The sequence below is a fragment of the Lissotriton helveticus genome, chromosome 1_1, assembly GCF_964261635.1.
Source record: "Lissotriton helveticus chromosome 1_1, aLisHel1.1, whole genome shotgun sequence".
Taxonomy (NCBI): domain Eukaryota; kingdom Metazoa; phylum Chordata; class Amphibia; order Caudata; family Salamandridae; genus Lissotriton; species Lissotriton helveticus.
Genome location: NC_136057.1, coordinates 536,714,122 through 536,740,352, shown reverse-complemented (window position 1 = coordinate 536,740,352; position 26,231 = coordinate 536,714,122). Strand labels below are relative to the sequence as shown.

General features: G+C 40.8%; 1 protein-coding gene across 7 annotated transcripts in view; it reads left to right on the top strand.

Annotated features, from left to right (window-relative positions):
* The window catches only part of EPS8 (EGFR pathway substrate 8, signaling adaptor), a 1,030,589-nt gene that overhangs the window by 897,006 nt on the left and 107,352 nt on the right, over positions 1-26,231 (top strand). For 4 of the 7 annotated variants that reach the window (XM_078674027.1, XM_078674024.1, XM_078674026.1 and 1 more), the window contains one exon: positions 10,122-10,335. In XM_078674027.1, coding sequence (XP_078530153.1) covers positions 10,122-10,335 — 214 coding nt within the window. Of the gene's footprint in view, positions 1-4,050; positions 4,075-10,121; positions 10,336-26,231 lie in introns of all 7 variants that reach the window. The other 3 variants (XM_078674021.1, XM_078674025.1, XM_078674020.1) reach the window with 1 other exon arrangement.

Sequence of the window (26,231 nt, the reverse complement as noted above, 5' to 3'; positions counted from 1 at the left end):
CGCACAGTGAAGTGCTTTCATTTCTGTCTGTCTCCGTGCCCTCTGTGGGCCATTTTTTTTCTTCCCTTTCCCAGTCCACAGAGAGCAGACAGCAGAGAGCACTTTCTGTGGACTGGGAAAGGGGAGAAAAAAAACGGCCCACAGAGGGCACTGAGACACTGGCCCTTCGGCCGATGCCCGAATGCCCGCAGTGCCAATCCACCCCTGGTGGAGGATGGAAAAAGGCAGATATTTCATAGCACGCCACCAGGCATTTTTCACTCCGAAGCAATTCTTTGATTAGGATCAGATTGGGTGGTGAGGAATAAGAGGTCAGGTATCTGATAATATAACACCAGGTATTTTTCACTTCAGAGTGATCCTGTGTATATAATTGAACCAAGTGGGGACAATTAGGAAGTTGGGTGTCCGACAATACACCGCCAGATATTTTTCACTTGGAAGCAATCTTGTGGATGGATTTAGACTGGAAGGGGAGGTGGAAACACAATACACCACCAGGTATTTTACAGTCTGGAGCTCTCCTGTGGACAGGATAGGATCAGACCGGTTCCCATCTATGTGTGTTCTTATGTAGTCAGGAATAAAAGTGTCACTAGCCCTTTGAAGACATGCCCCATTTTTGGTCACCAGTCACTTGCAGTATCCATCTTCTCGGCATACTATTTCAAATTAAAACAATCAGATTAAGCACCTTGAAGTTGTGAGTTTTATCCTCATAGTTTCGTAGGCTGCCAGGGAGACACCTCCTCTCATCATGGAGCTGAAAGGCACCACGCTGGAGAAATAGGGCTTAGCCCTGGTTTGTGCTCTTGCCAAAGCGCTGGTTTTATATGAATAAAGATTTGTCCATCCCCCATTACTAAGTTAATTGGTGCGAGAAAAGCGTTATTGAGGGAAAGAACACTGCTTGGGTGATAATGTTGTTGGAAGCAAAAGATTATGTACCTCACACTTATTCACATGTACTTTTCGAGCTTGTGTTAACATTGCATGACCTGTGAAATGAGGCTTATTAGATTTTATGACTTTTTTTTATATGAATTATCCACACGGCACTCTCGGGTTGACAAAAAGGTCACCGATTAGATAACACATTCCTGTGGTAAACACCCATTACAACGCATTTTTTACAACGCACTACCATTACAACGGAACTTTTACAACGCAAATACTATTACAACGCATTTATTTACAACGCATGTTTTTACAACGCAGCTACTTTTACAACGCATACCATTACAACGTAAGTATTGGTAAGTATATAATTATATTTAAAATGTTATATGTTAGGTTTTTTTTAAAGGGGTATTTTTAGGGTTCAGGGTCAGTTTTGGGTTTTTGGGTAAAGGGGTATTTTTAGGGTTCAGGGTCAGTTTTGGGTTTTTGGGTAAAGGGGTATTTTTAGGGTTCAGGGTCAGTTTTGGGTTTTTGGGTAAAAGGGTATTTTTAGGGTTCAGGGTCAGTTTTGGGTTTTTGGGTAAAGGGGTATTTTTAGGGTTCAGGGTCAGTTTTGGGTTTTTGGGTAAAGGGGTATTTTTAGGGTTCAGGGTCAGTTTTGGGTTTTTCGGTAAAAGGGTATTTTTAGGGTTCAGGGTCAGTTTTGGGTTTTTGGGTAAAGGGGTATTTTTAGGGTTCAGGGTCAGTTTTGGGTTTTTGGGTAAAGGGGTATTTTTAGGGTTCAGGGTCAGTTTTCAGTTTTTGGGTAAAGGGGTATTTTTAGGGTTTAGGGTCAGTTTTCAGTTTTTGGGTAAAGGGGTATTTTTAGGGTTCAGGGTCAGTTTTCAGTTTTTGGGTAAAGGGGTATTTTTAGGGTTTAGGGTCAGTTTTCAGTTTTTGGGTAAAGGGGTATTTTTAGGGTTCAGGGTCAGTTTTCAGTTTTTGGGTAAAGGGGTATTTTTAGGGTTCAGGGTCAGTTTTCAGTTTTTGGGTAAAGGGGTATTTTTAGGGTTTAGGGTCAGTTTTCAGTTTTTGGGTAAAGGGGTATTTTTTGGGTTCAGGGTCAGTTTTGGGTTTTTGGGTAAAAGGGTATTTTTAGGGTTCAGGGTCAGTTTTGGGTTTTTGGGTAAAGGGGTATTTTTAGGGTTCAGGGTCAGTTTTGGGAATTTTAGATAAAGGGGTACAAGAAAAAAAATAAAATAAAAATAAATATAAATTAAATTAATTAAATAAAATTAAATTAAATTAAATTAAATTAAATACAATTACATTAAATAAAAATAATTTTAAATAATATACAATTAAAAAAATTATATATACTTACCAATACTTACGTTGTAATGGTATGCGTTGTAAAGGTACCTGCGTTGTAAAAAAATGCGTTGTAAATACATGCGTTGTAATAGTATTTGCGTTGTAAAAGTCCCGTTGTAACGGTATGCGTTGTAAAAGTATGCGTTTTAACGTCATACATCCCATTCCTGTACATCTTTGTTGACTGTTTCACTGGTAAACGTAGAAACACATTGCACCATTGTCCCTTCTCGACACATGCTTTCCATCCTGTCGATAAACTGTTTGTGTTGTCTGTGAGTGCACCCAGAAATGCCCTTGACCTCTTAAGTACATTTCGTGATAGTCTGGAAATAAACATTGTACAAATAAGTGTTTCCATTTTTAGGTCTGTCAGTGAGAGCTTTATCTCTGCTGCCTCCATATTTATTTATTTATTTAAAGAGTTTTATATAGCGCTGGCTAGACCCGAAGGTATCAGAGCGCTTTATATGAAAATCAACAATGCAACAGAAAAAGATCAACAATTACACATTGCATCAAAAAATAGGTTTTTATGACCTACAAGTCAGTTACTTCTTTATCCTTCATGATCTCCCAAAAAACAAATAACACATATATGTATACACACACATATAGTATATATTCTGACGCTCCAAGTGTAATATGCTATTATTTATTGCCATTGTTGAGTGTGGGGAAGGGCAATGTCTCACGAGCGGTGAAGTCTTCAGTGAGTCATTATGCCATTCCATTTCTTCAACAATGGTAAGAAGCAGCATATTCTACTGTGCACACATGGTTCATGCCATGGACATTTTCATATGTACTTATTTTAACAAAAGATATTTAACCAAAACCTGGATGCACGTGGTTACATTTGACCATATATTAAAAACCACATTGAACAGACGTAGTGACTATTAGGAGAATTGATTCCCTGTATACATTAATTGTTCCTAGCAGCCTCTAACAGAATAAAACATATTTTTCTGATGTTCATTTTACTTACTGTGGTCATAAATTCAAATTTGACCTTGGTACTGTAATGATAAATGTATGAATCTGGTTATTAGTACAGTTGTTCTAAAGAACATGTTATTGAGCCACAATTATTTACACTGCCATGGTCTGTGTTTGTGTGTGTGTACACATACCATGGCAGTTAAAATAACGTGGCTCAATAACTTGTTTTACTGAACAACCATACTAATGAAAAAAAAGCTTGCAAGGGTGCCAAGATCAAATTAGACTTTATGACCACAGTACAGACAAATTGCTATGCACACACACACACACACACACACACACACATATGCACACAGACACACTCCTATTCAGGTGTTGTTTACATTGTCTTCTGCCCACCAAAATCATGGGCCAGTGAGTCATCCCACTTCATCCACAAGCCGTCTTGCACTGTGAGCGATGGCCTTAGCATGATCTCTTGCGCGCCATCGCACACGTGCCAAGTCCTGAACCATTGTTTTTGCCAATGCATGTTTTCCTGTTTGTATCCTGTGAGCTGTTAAAAATCTGTTAAGGGAGTGTGCTATGTGTGTCTATTAAATTATGGCATTAGGCAATGATTTGTTATTGATATGTAGGCATTAGTCAATGTGCTTGGTTAATTCAGTTTAGTTTTAGTTTGTGATAAAGAAGAAATAAGGCATGTCTAAAATGAATGTGTTTCCATTTATACAAATCCAATAAATGGGCCGGGTACAAGGGGCAGTAATGCCTTCAAAGTCACTGTAAGTATCTAACATTGCTTAGGTTTTCTCATCATGGTATCATTTGCTCCATTTTTTCCCACAGCAATTACTTGGAGAACTATCAGAGGTAACGTACTGCTGACATTCTTGAAGTGTTGCCCTAGTGTCTCTCACTAGACCCTGTCATCTCTCACTAGACCCCGTCCTCTGCTTTGTTAAATCCACAGTGCAGCTAGAGCTTGACTGCTTTTACAACACTTATCTAGCATGACTGAAGAAAACAACACAAACGAGTGCAAATATGAGTGTAAACAAGATTTGTAAATAGCCAATCTCATTGCCACTACTGCCCTCGCACCTCCACCCCTGGTGACTAGTGGACAGATTTTACACAGTACCAAACATTGACAATCCTCTTTGATTACCTAATTCTCATTATATTCTTCTTGAACTGTATGCATTTAACAGATAAATTGTGTACGTCATCAGTTGTCTGAGTCTGTGATGTTACTTCATGACACTTTTTGCATCTTCCTTATCAGAATCCTTGTGTTATAACGGCGAGTCCGATTGGGGAAATCATTTAGCAAAAAAGAGTAACCCTCGCTCTTTACATGAGAAATAAATACTTGGGACTTTTCCCCGAATTCCTGTTTGTAATGGTCAACTGTACTGTCGTGAGTGACGACAGACACTATTGGAGAGTAAATTGGAAGGCAAGCTCTGAGGAATCAATACCTAAAAAAAAGACTGTCACTTTTACCCATCCTTAGAGATCATGAAATAGTCCATGAGGGCAAGGTTATTAATGGGTGACAATTTTACTCAAGAACTAAACTGACACCTTCTTGGTGATGATGGTATACTAGCAGACATACATTTCTTCAAATTCCAGGAGAAACAATGCTTCAACTACGTCATTGGACTTCAATGAGAGGCGTCTCAATGACAAGCACAGTTAACTTACCAAGTGTGTTCCAGAAACCAACCAATAACAGACATGCCATATGGACTGGACTGAGACCAAGTCGATCTCACTAACTTCGGAGAAACCTGTATAGCATAATTCAAATGGTGTTACACTATGGTACTCAAATTAATCCCGACACCCAAGAATGATCAGTTCTGACTGAAAAATCACCTGTGAGCAGGCAGCACTGATGCCATCATCTTAAAATGCAGTCTGGTAACTCAACTTTTCCAGAGAACTTTGAGAACAACTTCCATCCTTCTCATGGACACTCCTGAATGTTAAAAATTGGGTTACTGGTTGGCTTAGGTGTGAGCCCTGGTCTAGCAGTAACCACAGTCCTAGTCAGGGCGAGGCACCAGTAAACCCCAAATTAACCTGTGCTCACCCTGTGGTAGCTTGGCATAGAGCAGTCAGGCTTAACGTGAAGGCAATTAGTAAAGTATTTGTCGAACACTTCTAACAGTAAAAACAGTGAACATCACACAAAAAGATCCCAGATCATGTGATCTGCAAGACTGAAACTGCAAAAATCTAATAAATAGAACTTGAGTTATGATTTTTTTAAAGAATAACCTGTAAAATAGCGCTTAGTAACTGGAAGCGCCAACATGGTACATCTGGTCGTGCCAGACCGGGACAAAGTCACAAGTTTAGGCTAACCAGGATGGAGCACGGGCCAGCTACGGGACGTAGTTAGCCCACTGAGCAAAGTACCTTATATCCTGGTTGCGGAGTGATGCATTGATTGGGGTCAAAGAAGCCCCGCAGCTGAGGTGCTGCATCGGTTCCGAGATGCTATAAGGCCATGGTTAGAGTTCCTGATTCGTCGTTGTCAAGGATCCTGTCGACGCAGCTTGGGATACGAAGTCCAGCATTGAGGATGCGATGCGCAGTCTAGGCAATGCATCGGTTCAGATTAGCGATGAAGATGTGCCGCCAACGAGCGGTACGAGGACCTAGGCCGCAGATGTGGCATGCCTTCAGCGATGCAACAGTTTCGAGGACTGCGAAGGCATTGCGTGCCTTATGCACCGGGTCCAATCCACACAGCAGCAGCCATGTGTCGGTTCTGCTCAAGGATGTTCCGCTCAGCAAAGATGTGTTGGTTCCGCTGGTAAGCACCTTAGGCCCACTTCCAAGGGACTGGTGTGGCACCACTTGGCTGGGTAGACTCCCAGATGGTAGAGTCCAGGTACAGAAGTAAGTTGGTTGAAAATCTTTTATGTCCCTGAGACTTCAGATCAGGTGGCCAGCCAACTAGCCCTTGGAGTCACTCTGGATTCAAGTCCAGTTCTGGTCACCCAGGCAAGAAGGAAGCAGGCAGCAGGTCAGCACCGAAAAGTAGGAGTTCAGCAATCCAGCAGAGTGGCAGTCCTTTGAGCAGCACAGCAGTCCTTCCTGGCAGAGACTGCACAGGTCCAGAAGTGTACTGAAGTCCAGTACGTATATCAAGTTGTGCCCATTTAGTGAGAGAGACTTCAAAGACATGCCTTTAAAGTGCACAGAGTCCTTCCTGCCCTGGGTTCAGATTCACTACAAGGGGTTGTGCAAAAATCTGTATGTGGACAGGACACAGCCTATTCAGGCGTAAGTGAGGCTGTGCCCAGCTTCCCCATCCCGTCCTGCCGGGATGGCCCATCAGGTCATCCCTACGCTCCCATTGTGTTTGGCTGTCTAGGAGATGTACACAAAGCCAGTGAACTCTTCCAGATGTTATCAGAGATAGGCAGCAAGGACCACAAATGGCTAAATTAGGAAAATGCCAACTTTCTAAAAATTGGCTTTTTCAGAAATGCAATTAAAAATCCGACTTCACCATAAGTTGTGATTTTAAATTGTGATTCCAGAGATACCAAAATTGACTCAGTCATATCTTCCCATATGGAAATTGCAATTATAAAATGTAATAAGGTAATTCAAATGTTATCCTATGGGATACATAGGCCCTGCAGTAGTGAAAAACTATTTTTAGTTTTTCACTACTAGGATATGTAAAACTTAAAAGTATATGTCCAACTTTTTAAATAAACTGCACCCTGCCTTTGGGCTTTCCAGGACCTATGTTAGGTGTGACTTATATGTATTAAAAAGGAAGGTTTGGGCCTTGCAAGAGGTTTATCTTGCCAGGCCGACATGGCAGGTTAACTGCGCACACAGACTTTGCAATTTCAGGCCTAAGACATGTTTAAAGGGCTACTTGAGGGGGTGGCACAATCTGTGCTGCAGGCCCATCAGTAGCATGTAATTTACAGGCCCTGGGCACCTGTAGTGAACTTTACTAGGGAATTGTACCTAAATTAAATGTGCCAGTTGTGGATAAGCCAATGGTATAATGTTTTAGGGAAAGAGCACAATCACATTAACACTTGTTAGCAGTGGTTTAAGTGTGCAGAAACCTAAGGCCAGCAGTCCCCCAAAATAGTTGGTCTGAAGGCAAAAATTCAGGGGAAACTATGCAAAGGATGCCAGGTCTAACACCGATGATAGCAAAAATCCTACCAAACAGAAAAAAAAGTCCTATGTGCTTAGTGAAACAAATCGGCCTCGTTACATCATTCGCAAGAAAATAAATACTAGTTAAATAACTGCTAGGAAGCATTCCAGACCGTGTAGGCTACATAAAGGAAGCTGGTACTGAAGCAGTAACAAAAACTGTTTCAGAAAATATGCAGTTTAACAGCCCAGTGATTAAAATCAGTGACCTCTGACCTTCTCAGTTCTGAACAGGCTAAAGTACCAGACCAAGCTTACATTAGTCAAACTAATATTAAAATAAGCATTTTTTTTGGGCGACAACAGTATCATTTTGGATGGTTTGTGGGTTGTGCATACCTTTCTTTGCTTTTAATCTGATAGTACTGGCAGGAGAGGTGGTGATGGAAAATGTGTGCTATTAAGTGGTTATGCTCTCCAGACCCCTAATATCCATTTAACCACTTTCCTTGTTGTCTGCTTTCACATTACGTGGCTATAAATGCGGTTACATGACAAAATATTTATCTGTGAGCATGTTCTACGGATAGTAATCTGTTAGTTTAAGGAAGAATTCACTTGAGCCTAAATTCTCAGTCTCTTAATATTGTATCGTAATAAATGAATCTGAATACCCACACATCTGCCTTCAGCCACACCCTCACTTTTCTCTTCACAGTTTGACAAACCTTTTTCAAATCCCTGCACCATTCATACTCCGCATCTCAAGAATCCCACTTACATCATTGCTCTCACTTCCTTAACATTTGTTCATCAACATTCACTCTACTACTCCACCATTCTCTCGACCACTCCAACAAGCTCTCTCTTCTCTCAGGCCCAATATTTCACACTAACTCTACTCTGCATACCCCACACCCACATCCAAGACTCACTCTCAACATTCTTACAATGCTGCAACACGTCTCATCCAGGGCCTAAAGAAATATAATCACATAAATCCCATCCTGATGGAACCAAATTGGTTTACATTGCCTGCTGGCACCATCTTCAAAACCATCTGCATCAATTGCAAAGCAAGGATAAAGGGCACCCCCGCTTATCTTGCAGACAGGCTTATCATCTCTGGTGGTTCTCCGCATGTGCACAGCCAGGACATCATCAGACTACAGACTAAGAGGTGTAAACAAAAAAGATAACTGGCATTTTCCATCTATGCACCAGGGGTATGGAACAACATCCATTTATCCTTCAGGACAGCCCCAGTGCTGCTCCTATATGAAAGAGTTGATGACTCGCCTCTTTAAAGAACACTACATCACAATGCATTGACCGTCCACAACCCAGGTTTCTCTCCTTTTATTCGTTGCCTTTAAGCTTGCCCTTTAACAGCGCTCCACTGCCTTTTGGGTAGGTTTGCATTATAGGAATACCATATAGAAACATACATAGTATATTAACGCAGCATAGATGCTTGCAACTACACCACTGATTTCCATTCTCTAAATATAATACAGTAACGTAGACAAGGAGATATGTGCAGTGCCAACCAGAGCATGAAACGACTGAACTGCCCTACAGGACCTACTGCTTGTTGGCAAGTATGAAAACTGACTCTCAGTGACTATTGACTTTCCGGATTTATGTTGCGCACTGCTACATTGAACCATGAATAGTCACCTGAACTATCAGTATATGCTTTTCTTCCAGTTCTACACTTTGCTCCAACAGGAACTAAAAAAAGGTTGTCTTTTTCCAGGTCACATCCTGTCAAATCATAACTGGACCACAGTCGTTCCAAATTACTTGGAATACTGAATTGATTGTTTCTATCGATAAACTTATTGCAAAGAGAGCATTGCAATTTAGGCTCTGAAAGACATTGTTTATGTCTGCAAAATACATAAGCGAATAAAGATTTGCACTGTCGTATAACTGAAATTGGAAACCTGAAAAAAGAAATAGACTTAATTTGTGTTTTTTGTTGACAACAGTGGTTTATGTGTCGGAATGCTGACCTGTGATGTACAGGAGCTTTCAGCAAATCCTTCTTTATTGGAAGGTAGTGATACTGGTCAAAGCAGTTTGCAATAAGAATATACGTGCCATCACGTAACTGAAATATTTTCGGCAAGGTATCATTTTACACTCAAAATGCCCACTGCAGACTGTGTCTACATGCTCTGCTAAAAAAAAGACATTGGGGCATTTGTGAGCTGCCAAAACTTATTAACATTATCTAACTCTCCCTTTTTTCCCCTACTGACTGATACCAATATAGTCTACTGTAGTGCATGATATCAAATAAGTGTCCGATGTAAACTATAAGGCACACAAATACTCGATAAATCCATTCCACAATTTACTAAGATCAGTGGAGTTTAATGCATGAACCTTGTGTGGAACTTGATCCAGATCTTTTTTACAGAGGGGAATATGATTCAGGAATAAAGTCCTCAGTTGCCCTCTTAACTTTCTTTTTGGCATTGAACATTGTATTTTAGGTTGAAATGTCTATTTCACTTAATCATGAAATAGTCTGTTTGCATTAGTTCTGCTAAGGCAGTTCTTGGATTTACCTTCTTGCTGAGGTCCACTCGTTCAGCCTTCTTTTGAAGTGAATTTAAGTCCATGCGTAATTAACCATCGTCTTTTATTAAGTTATCTGCAGATACATATGTGCTACTAGGATGGACATAGAGCGGGTGGGAAGGAATGAGGGACTCATTCTTGAATCTTTAAATTAAAAGTTCTTTGCATCTCTTCAGAAACAAAAGATGGACTACCCTCAAAAGCAACCCGAGCTAATGCCTGCTGCCCCGTCACCACCTCCAACGCCAGCACCAGTTCCTGTGCCACCTTACATACCTGCCCCCAAGGTACCATATGGAGGGAACATTAGCCGCCAGAGCAGCACTTCTAGTGACAGTGGTGGAAGTATTATACGTGAAAACCAAAGATACAAGCAAATTCCTATTGATCGTAAGTGTATTAAATGGGTATGACGCATATTATGATTGTTTAATTGTTTTTTGCACGAATTGTAATTCATGTTGATGATAGCTGGCTCATATATAGGGTTCCATATTAATTTCCTATGGCATTTGTCTTTGTTTGTTTCTTGGATCAACAGGGCATGCAATGTACGTAACAGTTTTTGCCAGTCCTTGTTTTAAGTGTTAAGGAAATTTGTAAGGACTGCACAAATAGTGGCCAAGGTGTTGGAGAGTAAAACATACTTACACTACAACTTCCATGGGGCTATATCTACCAGTAAATATAAAAGCTAACTGTTCACCACCAAACATTTCCGGTATCTGGTAACCACTGAGGCATTATGCAATTTATTGTTCTCTTGCTAATTGGTTCAGGTGTCTTTTTTTATTAACTTGATCTTAAGTGTATTGTTTCATCAGAATCGCCTAATATTATGACACATGTTTTTCAAAATATTGCTAATTTGGCATAAGTAGATTTTACTAAAATGTCAATTTTTCAATTGTATCCTACACAATATTAGTACTTTTGAGAAATATGTATCTTCACGAAAAAATTAAATTAGCTTACTGAAAAAGGAAAGCGAGTGGAGAAGAATTCTCCTAGTAAGTTCAAAGTGCCTGCTGACAAATAATGCCCGGGGAGGAGGTACTGGCTCCTAACATCAGTATCTTCTATCCTGAGCAGTTCTTAGTAGATGTATGCTCATGTTTCACTTACCACCCTCCCTCTACTGAGACTTTATTTTGTCGTCTCAGTCTCCTCCTTTTGCTTCCCCTTTGTCCTCTTCCTCCTTCCTTTTATTGGATTACATTGGCCGGTTTTTTTGGAAATCTAATGTTAGAAGTGGTTTTCCAGCAGCAATGGCAACTATTCAGATAAGCATCACCCATATGGAACTGGGATGACATGGTTCGTTCCATGAGCAGCTGTACAGAAAATACTTGAACAAATGTGCTAGCTTTGGTGGAAATCGTGGCCTACACTGGATAATATTTAACCATCTAAGAGTATATAGACCTCACCTACCTCCTGAAAGCATGGTAAATGTACTGACAGAATGGTATTGGCTTGTGGAGGGAGAAGAGGCTGTCTGTTTCAATGACACTAGCGGATGAATCTTAAATATAGTTGTTTGTTTATGAAGTCTTTATCTAAGGTTAGAGAGGTTCAGTGTTCAGAGAGAGGTTGTTTATTTGAAGTCTTTAGGAGCATACATCATACTGAGGTGAATATATGAATGTGTTCTCTGTAGCTATGTTTTCTAAAGGGAACAAAGCTATAGAATGACAGAGCCGTGGGTCATGTCTGGAAGCACAGCATGACCGAATGGTGGTGGGTTCTAGTACAGGAGGGAAAAGGGTTGTGGTTATCCAGGAGTTCAAGTATATGATGGGCACGGACATCAGCCTAGTGATGTTGCTTTTGATAACAGGGTGGCCCTGGTGTTGCTTGAAGACTGAGACATTGAGAGCATTTTGAAGGGGAAGATGGATGGAGCTTGTCCGATGGCAACTGGTATGGTAATACTCACCCTTGTGACATAGCAGGATGAGGTTTGGCATCTGTGTTCTCCTCATATTATCTGGTCTCTATTCTGTTAGTTTTGCTATTTCTGACTTTGCAGAGCCTGAGCAGTGGCATAGTATCATTGACCCACCCCTTGGACTCCTTGGAGACATGCAGGCATTTTAACAGTGACTGTCGGGATGATGTTTGAGAGGATGAGGAAGTTGTAAGAGGGTGACATAGGTTCAGTAAACTCAGGGTAATAGAGATAGCAAGATATGGAGAGGGCAAAAGAATGGAAGGAAGGAAATATGGGGAGGAGTAGCGTTAGGAGATGAAGGGGAAGAATCGGCGGGATCAGGATTGAGAAGCCAGACGTGATGACAGGAGGGAGGAGTCAGAAGAGACACTAGGAAGAATTGATGATTATGGGGAGAAGAAAACAAGGAGATAGGTGAAATGGCAGAATTGGTGCAATAATCACAGTCTTCAAGATACCGACTTATAGCTCTTATCGGCCTATAACGATAGCACCAAATGCCATTGATGGACATAGTGCAAAAATTGGTTCTCCCATATTGTAAACTGTGTATACATGTTCTATGAACAATTGCTCTTTGCAATAAAATGCACGTAATTAAATGTGTTAAGGGTTCAAACCAGCTGTGGCACAATGACTGGCCAAGTTTCCCTGTATAGCATGAGCAAACAAAAACTAATAAGTATCGGTAAAGCCTGTGGGTCTGGCTTCGACTGTGTCTTTTGTATGGCAATATTGAATGTGTTACACTGAATAAAAGAATGAGAATGTATAATTGTATTTAGGTTTCTCTAGTAATAGTGCTTGTATCAGGACTGGGTTTGTATATAATGGTGCTTGCACCTTTGTGGCAAACCTTGTTTTCAATATAAATCACATACACATAGAAAGGGGCTTCAGGTCAGACTCCTTCTGCTGTTGGTTTAAAATATTGATGATTACTTCTTCGATCCTCCTGCATTAGCATTTGAAATGCGTGAAGAAGACTTTTACATCTGAAAAGCAGACTTTCACATCTCACATTTAATTATTGGTCATTCATGTATTGTATAGGTAAAGCGTTTTTTTTGTTTTTTTTTTGTTTTGTACTGCAGCAGGAAATTTGTAGGTGTTTTTGTCAATGGCGGACTAGGAGAAATGAGTCTCCACAAAACCCAGCGGTATAAAAGGCTGGGCCTGCTTTTACCCAGAACACATTGAGGTTGTTAATGGTAACTAAGCTAGGACCAAGAAAGCTTGAAGCTTTACTATACGATAAACAAATGTCCTCAAACTCATTTATCAAACAAAAGGTCATCCCAGAATTCGAAGGCGATCTTACCATCATCAGGGCTCATCGCGGTCCTGCCCGCCCGTTCCCGAACTCCACGTTACCACGTACAATTTTGTTAAACTTTGCAGACTATCACATAAATGAGAGGCTATTGTCTAAGGCAATCCAGCAGAGACAATTCCCAGTGAATGAGACTGTGCAATGTCGCATTTTTTCCGACATGACAGCTGTGGCGGCGCGTAGGAGGAAAGAATTTGTGAAGATTCTCCATTTATTTAAAGCTAATGGGGTGCAAGCTCCATTGCCCAGCAGTCCAAATTGAAGGTCATGGTTAAGGGCACATTTTTCATGTTTTCCGATTTGGATGAAGCCCATGAATTATTAAGAGGGCTCTGGGGTCTAGGAGGAGATTCTGTTTTTCATGATAACCCTACGGGAGGGGCACTAGGAGTCATGTGGGTCAAGCAATGCTTAACCGTTGTTATTTTCACTGAAGGCCCAGCTATGGTTATGTTGTCTATTTGATTATAGTAGAGGTTGTACCCTTATTGGGCATGCCAGCTCATATGTGGTTGGTGTGGGGATTCCACATTTCGGGGGGAGGGGTCACAAGGGGAGGGTGGGGAGCATAACAAGGGGAAAAATGAAGTCCTTTTTTTCTTTTTTGATTCCATTCAGGTTTTATACATCCGTTTTGTTAGCTTGACTCTGGGTAAGATGTTTAAGGGGCTTAAGACTGGTTTAGGTTTTAACTATAGCTAGTAAAGAACTGCTGAAAGTGGTATCCTTTAATGTTAACGGTCTCAATAGTAAAAAGAAAATGCGGGCAATTGAATCATGGATTAAAACAGAAAACCTGGTAAAGTTGCCCGATTTATTGATGTTCAGGTCTCGGGAAGCCTATTGGGGATTTTCTTTGTCTTCAGCTTCCCATAGAGGGACCGCAATATTTTTAAGTAAAAAACTTCAGGTGGAGGTTGTAAACTTTGATAAAGATCTGCATGGTCGCTGGTGTTGGGTTACTTGTTCTCTTAGACAAAGTCAGAGACCGTTAACTTTTGTTAGTATTTATGCCCCGGTAGAGGACAATTTTAAGCCTCTTTGGATCTTTTTCAGTCCCTAATTCAGGTTCCTGGGGAGTTGGTTGTGGGGGGAGATTTTAATATCCTAATGAATCCTAAAATAGATTCGTCAGTGAAGGGTAAAAAGCAGCTAGAACCTAAATCCTTAAGAGCCCTACAACACTATGGAGTAACCTTAGATCTACAGGACCCCTGGTGTGTGGCCTTTCCAACCAAAATAGCGTATACTTGTTGGTCAGGCAGATTCCGTTCTTCACGTATAGATTTTTTTTTTATCTCACGGAAGCTGAGTTTTAGTCAGCAAAGGTTCCTATGTAACTGATTCTCTGATCATGTCTTGTTGGTTCTTGAGCTATTTTTAGGAAATTGTGCTAGGCCCCCTAAACGGTGGTCATTGAACAGACAATATTTTAATGAAGAAGTTTGGGTGGGCTTTATTGGGACAGAGATTAAGGAGTTTTTAATCACGAAATATTGGGTCTGCACCTCTGAGTGTAGTCTGGGACATACTTAAGGCCTTCATTCGGGGGTTAATTATTGGTAAAGACGCAGAAACTCTCAAAAAAGTTAGGGAAGATAAGAGAGTCTTGGAGCAGAAGATCCAAGTTTCCTATTCTGCTTTTCTTAGTAACACTTCTGTCTCTAATCAGTGGCAGCTGGAGCAGGCTAAGCGTGCTCTCAGTGCCAACTATTACACTCAGAGTGATACCTCCTATCAACAATATTGTCAAAAATCCTATGAGACCCTGAAATGACCTTTAGCTGCCTTACACATAGACAACCCAGATAAAATTGGGGAAATAATGCTACGGCATTATGAGTCCATTTATGGTCAACATCAGACTGTGGATATGACCTTATTAGAAGTATTTTTGCCGCACAACAGCCCCCCAATACTTTCGGATTTAGAGAAACTTTCTATGGCAAGTCCCTTCACTATGGAAGAGCTGGAGAGTGTCATTAAAAATCTGCCAAATGGCAAGGCCTGCGGCCTGGATGTTTTTTTTTTTTTAGTTCACTTGCAGACATTTTCCTTCGTTTGGCGAATTCTATGCTCGAAGGGGAGGAAATACCAGAGTCCTTTAGACAGGGTTACATAGTCAGCTTTCCGAAAAAAGGCAACAGTGAGGATCCGAACACCTATCGCCCGATAACGTTGTGAAACTCTATAAAATCGTTACTAAATTGTTGTCACTTCAGTTTAATCATCAGGCGGCACAATTGATACATGAGGACCAGAACGGTTTTATCGCCGGGAGGCAGTTAGCATCTAATACACATTATCTATCGGAGGCATTAGACTATTTTGATACTCAAAGGATACCCGCGTTAGTCCTTCTTTTAGACGCCGAGAAGGCATTTGACCTTGTTGTGTGGGAAACATTATTTAAGATCCTAGATTACTCTGGTATCTCCTCCCTCAAAGATCACAGCCCTGATTTATAATTTGTACAATAATGCTGAAGCTAATGTAATTGTTAACAACTTGGTGGGCGGGCAAGTCAAAGTGAAACGGGGCACAAGGCAAGGGTGCCCTTTGTCACCGGTTTTGTATTTTTTTTTATCGAACCATTGGCGATAGCTATAAGGAACTGTGCTGATATCGGTCCCCCTATTCCTTCTGTGGCGAAATTGAAATTACAATGCGGTGGTGCAAGCTTGGATCTGCACCCTGATATCCTTGCTTGCGACAACACCCATCCCAAAAGATATCTTCGAGTATATTTCTCAGAAAAAGTTTCTGATTTATATCATCTGATTTTTTTACCGCTCTTGTGGAAAATCCAGGCTTTGTTTTCACGCTGGAACTCTCTGCCGCTATCCATTTTAGGCTGGGTCGCCTCTATTAAAATATCTGTTCTTCCTTTGTTTAATTTTTTGTTTTCAACCATTCCTTGTTGTCTGTCAGGATCCTTTTTCACCCAAGTAGAGTCTATGTTTACAGCTTTTCTTTGGGCAAAAAAACTCATCACGTATTGCACTTAGCACTTTATAAGAAGAACGGGATCAAGGAGGTCTAGCCCTCCCAAATCTCGGGGATTATGACTATGCTTATTTTGCTCAGTATTTGTCTAGATTTATATTTCGTCCACAGTCAAATCTTTTTATTAATTGTTTTATGTAATTAATGTGTAAGGAAAGTCAAATCCATTCCCCATTGTCTATTTTCCGATCCCCTAAGCGGGTTCGCTACAAGTACCTTCATTTGTTTTTTTTAAAATGACAGGCGCTTTATAAAAGATAATCAACTCAACTACTTTACTTGTTGATATTTTACCACTAGCAGGGATCACACAATCCTCAGAACTCACTTTAAATTGGGAGTCAGTAGGACTTTGTAAGGTTTCAGATTTCCTGAGGAATGGCAAATGGCTGACCATGATCGAAATGGCACATTTAATTGTTAATGATTTTGTTCTTTTAGGGTCATATAACATCTTCCTTAAATTCCTTGCTGGGCTAGATGTTTCTCAAATTAGCGAACAACATCAGCTAGCCAACAAACTTTTAGAAGATGCATCTGGCAGGAAACCTGGGGCATGGAAAAAGTGTTTAGCCTCAGTCAGGACCCTAGATCTTGGGCAGAAGGCTATTAAAAAATGGAGGAATTGTGAAGACCTAGAAATCTCAGCCAACTTGTGGTCATCTATTAATAGTCTCAACTTCAGTACTCTTAGAGGTGCGAATTGGCGTAGGATGCTTTTCTTTAGTAAATGGCAACTTTATCGAACCCCTTCATCTTTGTCAAAAATGTACGCCAGTCATTCACCACATTGCTTTCGCTCTATCAATTATCCCTCAGCCAATTGGTTGCATATAATATTACATTGCCCTATGATCCAGAAGTTCTGGAAGGATATCTTTTGCTATTTGGAAATCGAATGTGGTATTCAATTAGCAGTGAGTGATTTGTTAATTGTTATTGGTTACAATCCTGACTTTCCCATTCTGACCGTTTGGTTAGATTTTTATATATTGCAATGGCAGTAGCCAGATCTTTTATTGCAAAGATGGCGCACTGTTGCGGTCCCTTCGGTACTGGAATGAGCCCATAAAATGAAAGCAGTTAGAAAAAGTGAACATACTTATGCATTACGTGTGGGAGGTCTTAGGAAATTTGAAAAAATATGGGCTTCGTATTTTGCCTGAGTTTGGGAGGGGGGATTATCTTATCTTATTTATGTGGTTAAAAAATTACTTTCTGCTTGTTTTGTGCATATTTGCCCCTGACTTCATAATGCTTTGTGTATTACTTAGGAATTTGTGGAAATTTTATTTCTGCCTAAAGGCATTTTCTTTCGATGGATGTATTGGTTTTAATGAATGTAATGTTTTGTTGTTCTTGGAATTCAATAAAAAAATTAAAAAAATAAACATTAAAAAAAATGGCCTCAAGGGAGAATATAGTTGCTTGAAAGCTAAAGTTCCACTAAATAGCCAAATGAAGTCCTCACAGAAGAGTACACTGGGGTTGGAACGCTGCACTTGTGACTTACTGCTGACAAATGATGTAGGACTACAATTATACTAAAGGGAAGACAGGCATGCACACACAAAATTATAATGTAGGTAAGAGAGAGAACGGTGTTGTGTAGTTCCGATAAAACCTATAGGTGTGAGACTGATTCTAGACACCCCCACCGCGTTTGTTGACTTGTGTACCAGCTAGCTCACAGTGCCAATAGAAACTCCTCTTACCAAGGAGAGAATAGTACTTGGCAACTATCGAACATGACAACCCTGATCCCTCAGGACCGTGGAAACAATGTACTTTTTGCTAAGTCACTCATGCTCACTTAGTCTCTGAGAGAAACACAGAATAAAGTGTATGGACGTTTTTCAATAAGCATTGATTGAACAGTCGTTATTCTAGTGTAAAATAGGTGTGCTGAAACAACCATTAGACAGTAACAGATATAAATGATTAGAAGCACTAAGAAAGTAAAAGGATGGTAGATTTCTACCATTTTGCTATAACCATTAATACAGTCAAGTATATAAACTACATGACAATAAAATACGTACTGCTACAATGCTACCCTAACTAGATGTACCTGTATGTAGGTGTTAAGCCAAGAATCCCTCTAGGATAAAGTCAACCTCATTACCTGAAGTGAGAGACTGTGGTACCCCGTCTTGGTCTCGAGTTCGACACCCTGTAAAGGATGTTAGACCCCTGCGAGCTGGAGTATCTGCATGCAGGAACCTCAGCGTCTCGCGTCAGTGTGTGTCGGCAGGGAAATCCTGATCTCCTCTGTTTGTCTCAGTAAGATATGATGTTTAAATACCCAAAGCTCTCCCCGGGGGTTCTACCTTGCTGTGCCACTTGTCGGACTTAGGATTACATCAGGAATGAACTTTACACATTGATATTATACAGGAGATGGTAGTCCTGCTGAGTTTCCAAGAATCCTCATGCATAATGTATGAGGCCTTTATCAGGGAAAATCCCACATTCTGTGTGCAGTGTTGTATCTAGATAAAAGATCAGTTCCTAAGAACCATTATGTATGTAATGTAGGGAAGAATATTGGTGAAGGGTTAGGATATTACATGTGCCTATATTGGGGTACCTCTATGGAATATAACAACTGGAGCTGCGCTAAACAGCCTTTTATAAAAGAATATTGCCGGTGGAGTGAGCAGTACTTTGGGTGTCACATCTCTTCCTTTGTGAACACCAATAGTACATCCATTTCAACGACAACAGAGCAGTTTTATTGCATTTTGTTATTTGCCATCTTTTATTAATAACTGCACACTGGAGATGCACAACAAGACCAAAAACTAAATTATTCTGGCCACCTTGCAGTAATTATACATAGAATGAGTAAGTTATGCAACATCCATATTTATTCTGTGGAAATGTGAAACCATACTTGCACCGTACAAAGAAAAGATATGCATGTGAACTGACAAGGTTGACATCTTGAGAAAAAGCATACAGCACTGCCCTGCATCTAAGCCCAGATTTTCCACATCCTAAGACAAGTAGTGGGTCGCTGAAGTGTCACTATGTAGCCTACATATATCCACAGGAGAGTGCAGTGGACATGGAAAGCTTGTTGCACTGTACTGCAAACAGTTGTCCTCAGAAGTGAATACAAGGGTGCTTGAAAGCTGCAGTTCCACAATACCTACCAACAGAGGTCCTCACCTTGGTCCAAGTATTCCTCAAACAAGTCCAAAAGGCAAAGCTATTAACTTCTACAAGATCAAATTTGCCATGGACTGACTTCCACCATTAGGGTTTTCCTTTCTTTTTAGGAATTGGAATGTGAATCCCAATAGAGAATGGCAACCACTAAACTATTCCGGGATGACACCAACATCCTGGAATTTTTTCACATACTGAATATATGTAACTGCAACACCAGTGTATCAGAAAAAAGTGCAATGGCTTCAAAGCTGCTGCAGTTCTTCAAATTGTTACAAAAGGTCCCCTAAGTCTGATAAAATGGCATGAAATGTCAGTCACAGTCATGTCAGTATGGCATGAAATTTGCATATAAACATCTGCTACTCTAAGGCCTTGTGCTTCTTGTAATGCTGAAGATGAATTATACTGTCAACAGTGGTATTCACAGAAGAGTACAATGTAGATAGAAAACATGTTGCACTATACTACCGACCAAAGTGCTCACAGAAGATAGCACTGGAGATGAAAAGCTGCAGTTGCACTGTACATTCCACACAGGTCCTCTTGGAAGAGTGGATTGGAGATGGAATTCTGCAGTTGCACTATACCGCCAACAGAGATCTTCACAGAAGAGTACAGTGGAATCATAGCTCTTCCTTAGTGTATAGTTACAATATGGAACAGTGAGTACTGCAAAATACACACAACGTTGACATCCTGAGAAAATACATGCACTACTGCTTTCCTCCTAGGTCCAATTTATCAATAAACAAGAGCAATAAGCAAATATATTAACTTATACAATATCACATTTACCATGGAATGCCCCCCACCCCCATTAAACGTTTCATTTCTTGTTAGTAGTTAGGATGTGAACCCCAACGGGAAAAGGCAACTTCATAGCTATTGCAGGATGATGTTGATGTCCTGGAAAGTTTGCACAATGTTTGCACACAATTAATACATGTAACTGCAAAATCAGTGTATCGGAACGAAGTTCAAAGACTGCAAAGCTGCTGCAGTTACTCAAGTTAAGAGCGGTTCCTCTCAAGTCAAATAAAATTGCATATACACTCTTGCTTCTCTAATGCCTTATCTGAACGAGCAATAAATAGAACAAAGCTCTCTGATACTGATGAGTCAATGTTGCAGCTTACAATAATAGTTGATAATACACTACAATACATAGCGGCAAGTAGTCACTTTGAATTATGTGTCTATAAAAAGTTTTATTCTTGTGGAATGTTTTGTGTGTGTGTCAATACATGTTCAAGGAAACAAATGCAGTCACTCATAGTGAAGGCATCCAATGCCTGAAGTGGGATGCCTGAAGTGGGTTGGTCTATTGACCTACACTTTGTGCTATGATAGTATGGAGCATTATTTGAGTGACATTTGAACATACTAATGGTGAAAGAGTGTTGATTGAGAACCTCAATACATGTAGGTATTTTTTTTAAAAATATTTTTGGGAAAAAACAAGGCCGACAAGAACACAAATGCTATCTTTATATCAGACCTAAAAATGTGGTCTGTCCAGTGAGGAGTAATCATCTTATGTTAACAAATTAGTTGGCAGCTCAGTACTCTAGATGAAGCCCCAACATATCGAAAGCAGAGATTGTTTACAGAGCGGAGGAATTCAGAATTCCCTTTCCCTCACACAACTGTTTTACCATAAGTGATTTAAAATGTGCATTTATTTCAAAAAATGTTTCGAAATTCCAGGTGAAGAAGTATTTAAGCTGTTATTTTCATGAAGGGGTTTTATCTAATAAACTTAGACTTCAAGGCATTATTGTCCATTTAACAGCATCTGATGTCCCGTTCTATTTAATAATACATTTAAAATAAAGTTTATACATCTATATCAAACACTGAGAGTTTTTCCTGAGTTAGTATTAGAAATATTAACTTTGGATAATTTCACTGTTTAAATAGGCAAGCCACTTTTTCAATTGCTTTGCTTTTGGTTCGAATTTAGGTATTTTAGATCTGATAAAATTACACTGGCAGTATAATACTTCTTTTTGTTTAGTATCTGTTTACAATGTCTGGTCTTTATCAGTGTCATGTAATTCTCTGTGAAGGTGAATGAAAAATTTAAGAGTTTTGGAACTGGAAAAAACATGTATTTGAATCCAAACAGTCTTCACCCCTTCCTCGAATACATCCGGCAATCTTGCAGAGATGATGTGTAAATAGATACAAAGGGACAGTAAGGCAGAAACAAAAATACATTGGCAATGGAGCTTGTATCCAAACATTCTGAACCCTCAGCATTTGACTGCCTTGAAGAGAAATCAATCTCATTTAAGTTGATTGTGATAAAGAATTGTAGGAAGATAATTCAGGAAGGCAAATAAGGCTGTCTTTTTCAAAGTTTCTAGGTAATTTGGCTTGCTAGAAAATAGAAACATTTGAGTAGAGCATGCACATTTTCCTCAAATAATCATCTGCATAAGAGTTAAGTGGCCGCAAGGAAGGAAAGTAGATGCAGGAGCAGGAAACATTCCAGATTTGTAGGATTGAAATTTAAGCAATTGTAAAAAAAAAAGTAGAGGGAAGAACGGAAAAGGATCTCTGTTTTTGTATAATTAAAATGTAAGGATTGGTGGATACCAAAGAATTTACAGAAGATATTAATTTACAAATATCTGGATACAGTGTCATATGTTGGGATGAAAGAAAATAAATTAAATAGTTGTGTAGGAGTGGCGTACAGTGGCATGATGGGTAGAATGAGTCGAATGTATTAGCATGGACAATGTTTGGAGAGAAAGAAACATGATGGGTAGAATGACTAGAATGACTAACGTGTGGAGAGAAAGAAGGGACCGAGGTCAAAACACTGGTAGTGAATATACATATGAGGATAAAAAGAGAGCTAAGAGAAGTATTTTAGCTCAAGAAGCTAATTAAGACTAATGTAAGTAGAAAAGCGCAAGAAGCTAAATCAGATCCATTTAAGTCAAGAATCAGGAAAGTACTGTGCTCAAGTGAAATACTGTGTCAAAAACGTCAGCTAGATAAAGTACAATAAGTAAAGACAGAAAATTAAATATGAGGTATGTTAGAACTGGGGATCTCTGGTTGGCTGAGGTAGGTACCTTAGTCCAAATAGAGATCCTTGCTTCTAAGTCAGGGAAAGGAAGGACACCTTCTCAGATAGCCCCTGCTCACCCCCTCGGTAGCTTGGCACGAGCAGCCAGGCTTAGCTCCAAGGCAAATGTGTAAAGTATTTGCAACCACGCTCTCAGTAACCCAATGATAACACCACAAATGGACTTCACACGAGTTTCATTAACCGCATCAGCGCGGCGCGAATTTTCGCGCTGTGCTGAGCGTTTTAAGAAACGGGTGTGGTCATGACGGAACGGTTCCGTCATGAGCACAGCTCAACCGTCGCTCATGACGGAACCGTTCCGTAATGAGCATCGAAGGGGTTAAAAAAAATTGTATGTTTATAAAAAAAAAGATATACAATGAGACCACAAGATAAAAATCCAACATATGCGTATTTGTAATATTTCAACCTGCTGGTTATTAGGCCGGCAAGCTCTTGCAGGTTCTTGCAGTATTAATGAGCAATTCTTGATGATACAATGCATTCGCAATGCTATGCAGTTCGGCATGCAAGAATCAGACACTTCGTAATGTAAAACTAATGCAGTTCGTAACGCAACAATCAGGCAGTTCGTAATGCAAAAATAATGCAATTCGTAATACAACAATCAGGCAGTTCATAATGCAACGATAATGTAGTTCGTAATGCAGCAATCAGGCAGTTTTTAATGCAATAATAATGCAATTCATAATGAAACAATCGGGCAGTTCGTAATGCAAAGGTAATGCAACAATCATGTACTCCGGCACCAATCGCGGTACTCTCGACGGTCTCTATGCCACTCCTACTGATTCGCGGTCAGCTACTGCCAAAATATGCCCCAACACTGTGCTGATGGAAAACAAAGTGCAGCTCCACACTCCGGCCCCGATACTGCCACTCCTCGGCAAGTATGGGCCGCGATACGGGCTTGAGTGGAGGCTGGCGCTGCAAAGATGGGAAAGGCCGAGAGCATTTATATCGTAGCCCGCACCCCACCCCAGGCAGTGACACAGGCATGCTCGCTGAGCGTTAACTATGGGGTACGATCTCACTCTCCTCTCGGCTTGGACCTCAGATGCAACTTTGTTGATCTTGGGCAGTGGAACTCGGACACCCGACGGTGATGGTTCGAGGTCTCTCCTTGGCAAAGATAGGCTAGGGCCGGTGGCGGTGAATTCTCACGGCTCCTCTGAGGATGCCGGTCCGGGCCGATGGCAATGACGATCGCAGCACTTCTGGTCACTATGTTGATCGAAACAGAGAATAAGACTGCTCCCGGACACACCGCCTTGGGGCAATTTCTCATGAAGTTCTCAGACTGCCCACACGCACAAAGCGTTACTGCGACTCACTTGAGCTCTGGGTGCACACGATCACAGGGCAATCCTCACGAAGGTCTCAGGCTGCACGAAGCACACGCACACAGCTTCACTGAGACTTACTTGGACTCCTGGTTAACACGATCACAGGACAATCCTCACGAAGGTCTCAGACTGCACGAAGCATACGCACAGAGCAACGCTGAGACTCACTTTGACTCAGGACATGATACACACCTTAGTACATGTCATACCTTTCACATACACTGCACCCTGCCTCAGGGTGGTACTTTGGGCCTACCATAGGGGTGTCTGATGTGCATAAAAAGTGAAGGGTAAGGCCTGGCAAGTGGGTGCACTGGTCAGGAAATCATTGGAGTTAGCAAACTGTGCTCAGGCACTGCAGTGGCAGGCCCGAGTTCTCGCTTTAGGGCTACTTGTGTGAGTGGCACAATTAGTGCTGTAGGCCCACTAGTAGCATTTACATTACCAGCCCTGGCACACATATTGCACTTTACTAGGGACTTTACTAGTAAGGCAAACATACCAATCATGGACAACCAACAACCCGTACACTTTATATAGGGAGCACTTGCACTTTGACACTGATCAGCAGTGGCAAAGTGCCCAAAGCATCTAAGTTGGTAACACCATGTCAGAAAATGGTCTAGGGGGAAGGCAAAAAGTTCAGGGAACTTTAGCCAAAAATGGCCAAGTCCAATAAGTTATAACTGCCAGGATGGCATTCCTGGCTGTCTGTACCAGAGGAGCCTGACATTGGACATTGGAGATGGGAGGAGAACTTAGTGGGCATTAAGAACCAGGGTTGATGATGTTTGTTGTCAGAGTGAAAGAAGAAAAAAAGAGTGGGAAATAAATATGACGGGTGGAGGAGAGAGAGGGTTCTTATTTGAAGATAGTGTAGCTCTGTGCTTGAAATTAATTCTGTAAAGATCCAGTAGGTTTTGAAGGTTTTTTTATTAAATTAGCACAGTTAATTAAAGCCATTGCTATAGAGTGTCAACATAGCATAATTATCAAGTTAAAAGCAAAAACTAAGAAAACCGTCAAGGTTTAAGTTCCTATACATATAACTAAAAAGGCAATCTTGTAGTTACCATTGTAATCACATAACAGGATTCCAAAGCCTAAAATAAAATAAATTTGTACAAGAATACTAGGCCAGGGGACGAAAAAAGTCTGTGATAAGTTTTTAGGGGGGAGGAACTGGAAGAGCAGGGGCCAAGGAGGGTAAAAAAGATTGTCCAGGAGTCTCCCATATTTTCCAGTCCTTGCAAGCACTTGAGTGTCTAAGGAAGTAAAGCAAAGGGGCGATGCCTCCCAACATGTCCTGATGCCCTATTTTAAATATAAGGGTTTTAAAAGAAGTCTTCTGGGAGCGTCAAGGGCGGGACAACAGCACAGAAGATGCAACCATGATTCGGACCTGTAGTTGCAAAGTCTGCAGGCCCCCTCCTCACTTGTTGGAGCCCATCGGTTGAAGGCAGTGGAGAGCAGACCTAGGAGACTCATGAACATTATGTTCTTCCGAGCCACTGCGTTCAGATTTTCCAGGAGGTAAGATTGAGGTACCCCAGGGAGGTATGAGATATTATGGGGAGGCAAGAGAGTTGATATTTTTAGAGCCTGGGAGTCCATCCGGTGGGAAATTTGTCTGACCTGCTTATTGATAACCTTTTTCCAGACTGTGTATGGAATAGTGTCTGTGGTTAGTAATGAGTTATCGATGTCTAGCGATCTTATAGCCTTTATGATTTGATGATTCCACGGATTCCCAGGGCTGGCAAGAGTTTCTTTTAACCGGGCTTTTAGGGTGTTGTCTGCGGCTTTTAGTGTCCTTATAAAGTATTTCAGGGTATCAGCCTCACAAAAAATAGATTGTCTTTGAAGGCCCAACTCCAGTCCTAGTCTTGCCCTGTGGATGAAGTTCGGAAGATGGAAGATTTTTTTATAAATGGAAACTTGGGCGTGGTCGAGACTGGCAGAGCATGCACCAGGGAAGGCCTGATGCCCATAGTTTAAGGCGGGGAGAAGAGTGGCTTTAATTGCCTTCAGAATGGGTTGTGCAGAAGGACTACTCAGGGACTGGTTAAGTCGAATCAGAGAGTATGTTATTGCTCCAGCTCTCTTTTTCAAGGCGGCTAGGTGAGCTGATGGTCTAGAGGACTCGCTAAACCAGACCTCCAGGTAATTATATGTTGATGTTGTTTCGATCTTTGTGGGCCCAATGTTCCACCTTAAATTTTTTCTTGTTCTTGCCACAGCCGAATATCACAACCTTTGTCTTTTTTTTAGAGCGTTAGCATTATTATATTTGTGGAGCGTGCTTAAAGCTCTTGAAGCCCAGATTTTGCCTGGTCCATTATAACAATATTGTCGGCATATTGC